Source organism: Grammomys surdaster, unplaced genomic scaffold (genome assembly GCF_004785775.1).
Source record: "Grammomys surdaster isolate TR1022 unplaced genomic scaffold, NIH_TR_1.0 126391, whole genome shotgun sequence".
NCBI classification, from domain to species: domain Eukaryota; kingdom Metazoa; phylum Chordata; class Mammalia; order Rodentia; family Muridae; genus Grammomys; species Grammomys surdaster.
The window spans coordinates 18,533,694-18,546,190 of NW_021621185.1; the positions used below are offsets into that span (position 1 = coordinate 18,533,694).

At 44.9% G+C, this 12,497-nt stretch overlaps 1 protein-coding gene across 2 annotated transcripts in view; it reads right to left on the minus strand.

Annotated features, from left to right (window-relative positions):
* Positions 1-12,497, minus strand: part of Sv2c (synaptic vesicle glycoprotein 2C) — a 177,801-nt gene that overhangs the window by 18,661 nt on the left and 146,643 nt on the right. The window contains exons 5-9 of one of the 2 annotated variants that reach the window (XM_028760161.1): positions 8,270-8,403; positions 7,702-7,791; positions 5,240-5,350; positions 4,422-4,510; positions 2,511-2,675 (exon numbers count right to left, since the gene is read on the minus strand). In XM_028760161.1, coding sequence (XP_028615994.1) covers positions 2,511-2,675; positions 4,422-4,510; positions 5,240-5,350; positions 7,702-7,791; positions 8,270-8,403 — 589 coding nt within the window. Of the gene's footprint in view, positions 1-2,510; positions 2,676-4,421; positions 4,521-5,239; positions 5,351-7,701; positions 7,792-8,269; positions 8,404-12,497 lie in introns of both variants that reach the window. The other variant, XM_028760162.1, reaches the window with a different exon arrangement.

Genomic DNA, 12,497 nt, shown 5'->3' on the forward strand with positions numbered 1-12,497 from the left:
ATCCAACCATCCATCCATCCATCCATCCATACATCCATCCATCCATCCATCCATCCAACCAACCAATCAACCATCCATCCATCCAACCAACCAACCAACCAACCAACCAACCAACCAACCAACCAACCATCCATCCATCCAACCAATCAATCAGTCTCTCTCTCCTGTCTCCACTTCTCTATGTGTGCAAGTTTGTATATAGAAGAGAGTATGGCTATGACATACATGTAAAGGACAGAGGAAAACCTTCAGTGTTGTTCTAACTTTTCCACCTTGTTTAGAATAAGGTCCCTTTGTATTTTTCACTGCACTTAGCCCAAGCTATCACATAGCTCAGGCTAGTACATAGCCCGGGCTAGCACATAGCCTGGTCTTGCTGACTGTTCAGCGTCTGGTGATTCTTCTGTCTCCACTCCCATCTCTCCATAGGAGTGCTGGGACTACAGATGTGTGTCAGCAGGTCTGACTTCTGTGTGGATTCATCAGGCTTTCATGGCAAATATTTCACCCACTGAGTCATCTCTCCAGCCTGGGTTTGGTCTTTTCAAACAGATTTTGAATAGGAACCCCAGGCCCTCCTCAACCTCACAGTCTTTCTGTCTCTGCCTCCCAAGTGCTGGGATTACAAGTATGTGCCACCATGTCTAGCTCAAGGGTTTTAAGGTAAAATTGTTAAAGTTATTAATTATTATATTATTAATACATCAAGCATTAATTAGTAAACTAGACATCCAGTTTAGAATGTTAATAATTATTACTCATATTATGACTGTTTCAGACACAAGCAATACTTAACATTTTTCTCTTTTGCTGTTGTTTTTGTTGTTCTAAAACATGTTGACATTCTGTGGTTCATATTATGTATGGTGCTGACCTCCCTATCCCAAGGGCTGGGACTACAGGCATGCACAGTTACTCCTACTGTATCTTAGAAACTGCTAACGGAAAAACAATACTTTAGGATATAAATATTCATCCCACATATACAGAATTTGATGCTCAAGATTCTTTGAAATACAAGTGCAGATTATCAGTGGTTCCGGTGTGTGTGTGTGTATGTGTGGTGTGGGGGTGTAAGGGGGGCGGTGTTGAGTCAGGCTGATGCTGTGTGGCCCCGGCTGTGATGAGGTCTTTCCTTCTGATGGTTTAACTCACCTAACATGATAGTCTCCATCCATCTCCTTCCCATAGAGTGGTATAATTTCTCCCTTTAATTTAATAAACTTTAATAACACAAATCTTGAAGCTGGATGGTGGTGGCATTCACCTTTAATCTCAGCACTTGGGAGGCAGAGGCAGGTTTTGTGTTCCAGGCCAATGTAGTCTATAGAGTGAATTTCAGAGAAACCCTATCTCAAAAAACCAAAACTAAAACCAAAACCAAACCAAACCAATCAAACAAGCAAAAACAAAACAAAACAAAACAAAAAACCCCCACCCCTCCAAAAAAGAATTGAAAAAAATTGAAAAACATGAAAATAAATAAAAACCCTCTCCCTCTCTCTCTCCCTCTCTCTCTCTCTCTCTCTCTCTCTCTCTCTCTCTCTCTCTCTCTCTCTCACACACACACACACACACACACACACACACTGATCAGGCCTCTCATTAAATTGCTAATTACAATAATCACTGCCATCCTGCCATATTGGCAAGTATCCATTATTCCATTATCTGGGCCACAAGCATTCCACAAAAAGTCTTTTTCATTTTAATAAACAGGTTTTTGCATTGGGGAACTTTGATTACCCCTTTCCCCCACCACTTAAAAAATTAAGACAAACTTCTAAGAATAATGAGGTACTGTGAGTTCATATCAGCAATTTTTACTCAGACAATGCATAAAAGAACATAGTTACCTGTCTACGCCTTTTCTCTTGGAAAAGCTGAAGCAGACCCAGCTCCCTGAGCTCCTGGCTCTCCTAAGTTTAGGAAGGAGCTGGGTCCTGTGCTCATCCTTGCTAACCCTCTGAAGGGTTGTTTTCACAACCCTTCACTTGGGGAGACCACTTCTGCTCCCTCACTGACAGCCTCCCTGATACACTGGAACTCCAGCTTTTGGTTTGCTTTGTACAGTGGTGACTTGCAATGTGTCCCTTTTCAGAAACGGGAGATTCCCGTGGACCTTCCTGTTTCTCCCTCGAATCACACAGTTCTCTCCTTCTTGTTGTTTCCTTCCGTGGTCCCCTCTTCTCTTCAGGGGCCTCTAAGCTCTCTTCTTCCTGGGCTGTTAGCTTAGTAAGCACGAGGCAACTTGATTTCAGAAGTGGTTTTGGTTTTGCTTTTTTAAAAAAATTTCAAGAGGTACATGATTGATTCTCTGCCAACTTCTGAAGTAGTTTGAAGTGACTGACAAGTGTGTATCTTTAAATTTTAATAACTTAAAATCATCCACAAGTAACTACTAATGCAGTTGAGAACCCTGTAGACTTTAGTTATTGTTGATTGTACACCACTACAAGGCCAGTTCCTGTGACTAGCTAGCAAGTTAAGTTACGTCAAAGTTCCCACACCTGCCGTTGTCGTACTCCATTCCCGTGTGGATCTGGTTCTCCATGGTGAAGTTGATGCTGAAGTTTGCATATTTATCCTTTTGCACATTCCTAGTTAGCAGTGCATACTCGTCTGATTGGAGATGTTTAATGACATCAGGGAACCAAACGGACAATCCGTAGTACCTGCAAAAGCAAAGAAACGTGTTTGTAACAGCACAGGCACAAGGCCTCCCTTACATATTCAGAATGGCAGTGGTTCTTAGGAAGCACTTCCAGGTATGACTGGCACCTTGAAACATTTGAACAAATTATCACACAGTATTTGGTATGCTACCCCCTGACTTCACACACGTCTGGCGAGTGCTATGCCACTGAGCTATATGCCTCCATCTCGAAGCCTCTGAATAGCCTTAGAAATGGGGACTAAAATCACATGGCCAACCATAAAATCACATGGCCAAAGTCTCCCCTTTTCCCTTCCTCAGACCTTCCCAACACCAGGAAAGGGATCGTTCTGGTTCTTTTAATAAAATCACGACTTGCCGCCCACATTCTTAGAACATATTAGTTATATTCATGTGACAACCATTTACTGAGCTCCTTTTATGTGTCTCAAAAAATATATACCCCATTCCTTCATGGTACTTCCAGAGAAGGCCTAACTTTTTGTCTTGAAATTCTGGTTGTGAGCATTTTTTTAAAAGAATTATCTATTTATTTTATGTATATAAGTATACTGTAGCTGTTTTCAGACACATCAGAAGAGGGCATCAGATCCCATTACATGGTGATGGTTGTGAGCCACCATGTGGTTGCTGGGAACTGAACTCAGGACCTCTGGAAGAGCAATCACTGCTCTTAATCACTGAGCCATCTCTCCAGTCCCAAGCCTTAGTTTTCAATGGCTACACGATCTCTCCAGCTCTCTTTTAGCCTTTACACCCAAACTAAAAATGTCTTCCGGGAGCTGCAGAGATGGCTCAGCAGTTCCTAGCCTTTGCTGTACCCCATCGCCCCTGGAACAAGCTGGCTTTCTGCAAACACCTGGAACTCCAGATCCTAGGAATCCAGTGGTCTTTTCTGGTATCAGTAAAACATGTGCATATAGTCACAGATATGTAAATAAATGAATAAATCTTAAAAAAAGCAAAAACTAAACAAAACCCTTTTGTCTAGGACAGAATAGAAAGTGCCACAAGGGATAATAAAGCTGAGGGGGGAACAGGGAGTGAGGGATGGAGGCAGCTGAGGGGGGAACAGGGAGTGAGGGATGGAGGCAGCTGAGGGGGGAATGGGAAGTGAGGGATGGAGGGAGGTGAGAGGGGAATGGGGAGTATGGGATGGAGGGAGCTGAGGGAGGAATGGGGATGGAGTGGGGTGGAGGGATTGTGGTTTTAAACAAGGAGGGAAAGGAGAAAGAAAAGAGGAAATAGAGGAGGGAGGGAGAGGAAAAGGTGACAAGGGTGGAGCTAACTCAGGGAAGAGGTGAAGGGGTGGGGAGTGAGGGCAGCTGCCTGTGAGTGTTCCTGGAGGAGGGTGGTACTGTCAAGGAGAGGAGGGGAGGAACAGTGCCCTCAATCTCAGGGAGAAGCAGGCAGGAGACAGAGGGCGACACACAGGAGAGTCACCCAGGGCTGTATGTGACTTTCTAAATGCCAAATGAGTTTCCCAGCAAGATCAATAGAGGGTTAGCTTATTAGTTATAAATTCGATAACTGTCAGCAAATGTGAGTTGCAAAATAAAACTACTTCTCAGCTCTTCCCATCAAATCATAAAAGAGCTGAGTTCTTACAGGGCTGAGTTCTAGCAAGTTAGCAGACTTGGGTGATGATTTGTGTTTGTAAAGAAAGCACGTTTAAAAAAGGCAGAGACAAATGACTGGGAACCACAATGTGATTTTGTCCACCAAGAATTCAAATATCACTTACCCAAAGGACAGGGTGAACCAAACAATTGTAAGCTTTATGGTGTTTTCCCTGACTGGGTAGTTGAAGCATCTCATAAAAGTCAACCAAATCTGTAAAACACTAGATGGTTAGCTTTCGTACACAGTCACACAGCGAACCCACTCCCCAGGCCTTCCTGTCAAATTATAAAAGATCCGAGTTCTTACAGAGCTGAATTAATTTCAACAAAAATATAAAATCTTAAAATCAATATAGAAACAAAGGCTGGAATCTTCCTTCCTCCCTCCCTTCCTTCCTTCCTTCCTTCCTTCCTTCCTTCCTTCCTTCCTTCCTCACCCTCTCTTTCTTCTTTCTTCTCTTCTTTTGCAGCACCAGTGACCGAACCTAGGACCTCACATGTGCTAGACACGTGTCCCACCATTGAACTACATCCCCAAGTCCCCTTTTACTTTTTTGTTTTGAGACAGGTTCTCACTAAGCTGCCCAGGCTGGCCTTGAACTTTCAATCCTCGTGCCTCAGCCTCCTGGATACCTGGAATTACAGGCCTTACCCACCAAGCCTGCCTGGGAACACTCACTTTTCATCTTTCTGGAAGCTGATAGATACCAGACAAACTTTCATTACCCTAACTCCTGGTCTGACACCTTCCTTCCTCAAGGTGGCGCCCATCTGCTAGCTCTGAGCCAAAAGGGGTCCAGTTTCCTGGTCCTAGTGCAAGAGACAAGTGTCCTAGAGAGAGGGACATGTCCTTCTCATTGGAAAGGCATAGTCAGTCCCTCTTTGACCACCCCCAAGTGTCAGATGTTGACATACAGGCTGTTATGCAATGCATACTTACTCCGTACAGTTCTGTGCGGATCCGAACAAAACACCTCCTGTACCATGTTCCCGTGTCACTCTCAATCTCAATCAGCTCATCAATCTGTTTGGGAGTCTTGATTTTATTTACCTGCGGGCAGCAGCAGAGAGCAAAGCGCTCAGCTCTCCCCTGGGAAGTTGCCACATTCAGACTACTTAGTTAAAACCCAACTCGTAGCAGAAAATGGCATTTGGTAAGAATTGTTCATACACACGAGAACACTGGTAGAGAGCTGCACATGCGAAGGTCACCTAAAGGATCTGAATGTGACTTAGTGAGGGGATGCCACGGAGGAAGGGAGGGGAGCCAGCGGGATGAGATGACAAGAGACAAATGCCTCCTGTTACATCATTACTATAAAGACACACACCAGCAGATCAAACGCCCGAGAGACGAGCTTCTGCATTTGCAGTTACTTTGCTTGGATATTATTTGGGGGTAGGGGCCACCTAATTATTTGATTAATGTGGCTTTTAAATGTCGACTTTCACCTGTAGAGCATCACCATGACCTGTTCCTCCTTTGCCCACAGGCCAGGCAGTGGCTGCCCAGCGATACCCATAGGTGGCTGCAATGGAAGATGTTTCTATTGAGAATCACCAACCCTGGCTCTTCAGTCACATAAGGGAAAAGATGATGAAGGTTTGCTATGACAAGGTTACACTTGTGGCTTGAGGTAGCCTCTTTCAATACCAGGGAAAGAATGATGGGGGTAGGGAGAGAGAGAGAGAGAGAGAGAGAGAGAGAGAGAGAGAGAGAGAGAGGAATGATGGGAGTGGCGAGCTCACCTTTCCCTGTTTGGCGATAAAGAGAATATGGTGTGTATGCTATCTTCCCTGGGGGCTGAGCGAGCATTTCTGAAGAACCTGCCAATATTCTACTGGAAGTAGAATATTGTTTGGAGGCTGGGTCTCTTGATGTTTTCAAATTGTGCTAGGTAGGCTGTATCTCCTTTTGACTATAAGTAAAGGCACTGGACAAAGTGTTTTTTTTTACTTAACAAAAACCCATTTCTGAATTAAATGAGTTTTCAAATAAAGTATTTGGAGAATTGATTTTTCTTTTCTTCTCTTTTTTCTTTTCTTTTGAGAGGGTGTCTTACTATGTTGCCCAGGTCAATTTTAAACTTGAGATCCTGCTGTCTCAGGCTCTGAAATTCTGTGCTTACAACAGGGTATTTGCAATGCCCACTTTAGATTTTTCATTCTTAAAAACAAAAACAAACATGCAAGATCCAATATTTAACTTTTGAGAGCTTCTATCTCCCCAGTCCTCCCTCTTTGCTTTTCATAATTCACTGGTTCTCATGAGGGGTATAAACATCACGCATCATGGTCTTCAAACCCCACAAAGAAGTGAGAGCATGCGCACGGAGGGAAACTATAGTCACAGCATCCGTTTTGACTTGATAGAGAAAAGGCGTCCTGGACTCCAGGACTTGGTAGGAGACTGACAGAGAAGGATGCTATTTGCCAAGTGTGGGAACTGTGGAGGAAACACCAGGAAGGAGGGATACCAAGTCATGAACATCTATGTGTAGGAGAGAAGACGGTGTACCGGGCAATGGGGAAGCATTTAGGCTTCTTGAAGACGAGTGTCAAGATGTCGGAAATAGCTGAGGCCAGCCAAAGAGAGTAGATGGGGTTTAAAGAGAAGTCATCTGAGGCCTGGGGAGATGGCTCAGCAGGTAAGCGTGCTGTTCTAAAGCACGGGGGCCTGAGTTTGAATCCCGGGCACTTCGGAAAACTTGGTAGAGACAGTGCTGTGGTGGCTGAAGAAAGCCCCCCCCCCCCAATACTATCAGTACCGTGGTATTTTAATTATCTTGTAGGTCTTAGAAGCTGGAGCTTGGTCTCATTGCTCAGGCCAGGAAGCAATCGAGTACTGAAACTGAGTTTTAAACTCAGATATATCTGTTTTACCCAAGAGACCCCGTGTTACCCTGAATTTTATGGTTAAGCAGCATGTGCAAGCAAGTATCAGCTGAGGCAGGGGAGTGGCCTGACAAGGCAGAGACCCCAGTCTTCTCCAATAACAAGGCAAAGAGAATCTATTGGTGATCCCTACAACCCAGGCCTCTGGTACTGAGCCAGGAATAATACATCTGAGATTAAACTGTGGTCTTTCTGTTAAACTCTGCCTCTCAGGTGAGTATTATTTAACCAAACACAGAGGCTTGGAATTTTAGATAGGTGTGAGTAGGTTGGTAGTTTCTGGGCTAAACATAGCCTCCTGCCTATTTGTGTAAATAAAGTTTTTTTTGGAGCACAGTCAAGGCCCATGATTTAGACATTCTCTGTGGATGCTTGCTTTTGTACTGGAAGGGCAGAGCTAAGTAGTTGTGACAAAGACTCTATGGCTGGCAAGGCCTTAAAAGTCTGGGTCCTTATAGAAAACTTGCTGCATTCTGGCCTCATGGAATCTCTGAGGTGCAGACTTACCGTGAAGACCTTCTCTGGCTGGCCCCGGGCTCTCATGTTGGTATCATGAATTAGCTTCAGAACCATCCAGGCTTCATCATGTTTTCCCACCTAAGAAATACAGAGACAGTCAGAGGCTAGGGCGTTTGTAGGCTTTGCTTTTCAGTAACTGCTGGGTTTTCAGAGCACAGGAAGGTAATCATGCAGATGGGTTTAGCTGTCCTACTCTCCACTGAAGCACAGTGGAGGCTGAGGGTACCACTACAGAGCAGTAATTCAAAGAATGTGCCTTCAACTAGAAATATTACCTGTGAACAATAACGTTTCATTTATTAACCAGTGAACAATACCCCCCCCTCACTGAGTGAAAGCTATTTGCTTAGGGAAGAGTATGAGTGGTTTTAATCGTGAGACAGCTTTTATACATCCCTTTGCCTACCGCGTGTCTCCACCAAACCAAACCCTGCAAAATTCCATGGTAGGAAGGGAGAAGGCACCTCCCAAAGAGGTAGACATGATTTCTTGGAAACAGTAAATAAGCCTTTCCAGTGTACGTGGGCCCTTGTGCTTCTGTAACAACAGGCAGTACCTCCAGCAAGAACCGAGGGCTTTCTGGCATGAAGGTGAGGGCCACCACAGAGGAGACGCAGGGCAGTGCACAGACGATGACGAAGACGCGCCAGCTGTGGAACTGGTAGGCTGAGCCCATGCTGAAGCTCCACCCTGGAAAGGGACAGAGGAGTGACAGTGAGCTCCCGTGCCCTGTAGCTGGACCAGTCACCACATGGTGTGGCCCTCAGGGATTTGTCAGTCAAGGCTTACCGTCCACAGAAAGGTGAATGGATCTGTAAATAGCTACAACAGCCCGGTCAATTTAAGACCCCTTCCCCCGTCACCATGGGCTGTGCTGAGGACAGAGGTGCCCCAAAACAAAACGATCATGATCTAAGCAGAGGGTACACGTGGGGTTCTTGCCACCATGCTGGGTGTCTTTTCTTCACGTCTCCAGATCATGCTCCACTCTTTCAAGTCTGCCTGTCAGGAAATGGCCCTCAGTGGACCTCATCATCCAGTTCCCAAAGAGGGGGTGAGATTCAGACAGGCTTTTTTTTTTTTTAAGGTAGCCCAGGCTGGCCTTGAACTCATAATCTTTCTGCCTCCTCCTCCTGACTGCTGTGATTATACCATCTGTTACCACACTTGCTTCCCAACTAGGTTTGAGTAGGACACAATTTCCTTCTCTCCCATCTCCCTTCCCTGGACAGGTGGAGGAATAGCATGGCCCTGGATGCTTTTAGCTCCTGGCCTCTTCCTGCCTCTGCAGATCTTTGCAGCCCACCCACATTGGCCTTTGAGGTGCAGATACGCCAATGTGTGCGTCATACTGGTTTCATTTTGCAGTTCCTACAACATTGTAAACTGTCCTTTCATTAGAGCATCTTTAAAGGGCTTCTGTGGGGAAAGCTGACTTCACAGTGTCCTTATCAGAAACAAGGACTTTTATCTCTGCTCACAGACATCTTAGGGAATAGCAAGGTGAATCCCAGGAAGCGAAAGTTTTGTTACACTATAATAAGAACAGTTGAGGTGGGATACAGACAGAAATCCCTTCGGGAACTGGCATTTGCATGAATGTGGAATGAAAGGAGAACTCAGCCAGCTTTCCAAAAGGAGAATGAGGAACATCCAACCTAACTCAAGCCAGAGCTGGATCCACAGAAGGACCGGTGAACTGCATGAGGCAGAAGACTGGTCCTCAGCAAAGTGTGGTGATTAGAAGGCTTCTGTGAACAAAAGTGAGTAGTCTATGTCTCCTCCCCAAAACTGTACATTTGTCCTTTGTGGGACTCCTGGAAGTCTCTGGAAGTGACATAATTCCACAAGCTGAAGTCACAAAATCTTTACTGCCAGGATTCAAGCTGGAATTCCACATCAGCACCCAGACTTGTGACAACTTGTGCTGTCGGCAAGTGGTGTCCACACCAGCGGCGTGTAATATTAGTCTTGAGTTAGTTTTGCTCTGAAAATTTACTATGGGGAGACTATGTGGGCTACTTCATTAATTACACAGCTTTTGGGAAGCATGATTACCTTCCATATCTTATACTGCCTAGACTCAAAAGGCCCACATGTCAAAAACTGCAGAAGGAATTCTATGGCGGAACAAAGAGCCCATAATGTTCCCATTTCACGTGATCTCGGAGCTTTGTAGAAAGACTCTCTTTAATGAACTCTAAACCTTGTTACTCCCCACACTGAGGGAGAAGACTTCAGTGGCTGAGTTCAATTTAAGGGGTAACACTTTCCACAGGATAGAGGGAGGAAGAACAAAGGCAGGGGGGGTTGGGGAGGAGGCCTCTGGTGTCATTGTTCAAAAACCGAGAGTTCACAAGGTGACCCTTTCAATGGAAAACAGGTCATATTTAACCATGTCTCTACAGTGGGTAGAGCAGAGCGCTTCTGTAACAGACAGACATGTGATCCCACCCTCATCAAAGGCTCTCACACCAACCTCCAGTACCTGAGAATGCGGATATTTCAAGCCATGTGGGGCGAGGGGGTGTCACAACTATTATTAAGTCAAGGCTCCCCAGAGAAAGAGGCGATCCAGTACTGTTGAGGGGAGCCGAAAGTAAATGTAAGCGTGCTAAGAAAGAAGACAGGCAGGGGAGTCACAGGTTTGCTTTCTATTACTGTGATGAGTACCACAACCGGCAGCAGCATGGAAAGAGAAGGCTTATTTCATCTTAGAGCTTACTGCCCCACTGACCTGTCTCCAGAAGCCCAGCCATGCATACAAAAGGTGCTGCTATGGGAGGTGTCTTTTTTTTGCTTGTTTGTTTTTGTCTTGTCTTCTTAGTAATCTCATCCTCAGTGTAGACCCTAGCAGTCTACATACATGCATTTGATGTTTTCCTTGTATGGAAGGCTTGCCTGAATGTTCTGCTTGATGGCTGCCTCCTTCACTCCTAGAGTTTGGCTCCTCAGACACAGGCTGCTTTAGTGTCCTGACGGGCGCTTACTGTCTCCCTCCTGTTATCACACATTCCTTTCCTGTTAATCATCTAACCCACTTCCCACAGAAAAATAGGAACCTTGCTTTTCTGACTTGCCAGTATTCCCCCAGTTTCCTTAGTCCTGGAGGTGCTCTGTGTGTGTGTGTGTGTGTGTGTGTGTGTGTGTGTGTGTGTGTGTATGTGTATACATGAGGGTGTGAAAAATCACTACAAGTTACCAAGATCATGGGTTTTCAGGCTCGTTTCCCCCCCCCTCTTTCTCTCTCTCCTCTTCTTTCTCTTCCTCCTCCTCCTCCTCCTCCTCCTCCTCCTCCTCCTCCTCCTCCTCCTCCTCCTTCTTCTTCCCATGCTCCCTCCCTCCTTTCTCTTTTTTTTCCTCCAAATTCACACTAAATAGCAAGACAGTTTTGATTTATATTGTTGATGCACATAGAGTAAAATGTATTTAAATATGTCTATGAAAATGTACTTACATATATCTATGAACTTGACCAGTGTGTTGTCACCCCAAGACACCTCCCGATGCCGTTTGTCCTTTTGGGGTCTACTGTTCCTCCAGCCAGGCCCCTGGTGACCACTGATCTCTTCTCTGTCTTAATAGTTTTGTCTTTTCAGAATGCAGTGCTACTGGAATCGAACCATGGGGCAGATGTTTGGTTTTTGAGATGAGGTCTTGCCATACAGCCCAGACTAGCCTTGAGTTCACAATCCTCCTGTCTCAGTCTTTTTTTTTTTTTTTAGTTTTTTTTTTTGAGTTTTTTTTTTAATTTCTTTTTTTTTTTTTGAACATGAAATGCTTTTTTATAGCATGTTTTACAAGGGGAGGGGGTAAGAGGGTCCAGGTGGTGGAAAAGTACAAAATCTTCTTGGCCTGTGCCTTGAAACATGTCATGGTCTATATGGTACACTGCCTTGAATTATGATCTACCTGTAGTTCTTCAGAAGATATGGTACACTGCTTGAGTTATGGTCTCCCTGCTATTCTTAAGAAGACATGGTACTCTGCTTTGAGTCTATCTGCAGTTGCTAAGCAGGATCTTGCAGCTTCCAAGCTTCAGAGGACATTGTGCAGGTGGGGAAAGGTAGGGGATAAGGGTAAGGGCGAGGGTCCTGGCTTCTGGCATCTCCCCCTTCTCTGTTTAGTTAGAGAAGGCTTCTTATGTTCAATCCCAACTATGTGAGTTTTGAATTTGGATGTCTAATTATGGGGGGTCTTAGACAAGTTCACAACCCCAAAACACTGATATACACTCACTGATGTGAGACAAGTCACATCGATGGTCGAAGGCTTTAGGCTGTCGACGATGGGCAACGTCAAGGGACTCTGATGTGGGTGAAAGGAGGGTGAGAGCCCTGTCTTAGGCCATGTAGGCTGCACCCACTCCCAGCACCACGCACTCCTTTTCGGCTGCATTGGGTGGGCCCCTGGGAAGTGGACCTACAATAATCCCGTCATTGGGCTAACTCACAGCCATCCTAGTCTCTTGTAAATGTTCAATTTACCAACCATTTGTCAGTTTGGGGTCTCCTGTCTCAGTCTTTCCAAGTGCTGTGATTACAGGGACACATCACCATACCTGGCTGGTATATAACTTTGTGAATGTGGTTCTTACACTTAGCATGATACATCTGAGATTCATACACACTGTTATGTATGTTAGTGGGGTAATGACTGTTCTCAGTTTAGGGTGTTTATTAATAAACGTGCTATGGACATTTATATGGGGGATTTTATGTGCATCAGTGTTTTTTTAAATATAAACTTAGACACTTGAATCATATGGTTTTTGTTTTGATTTA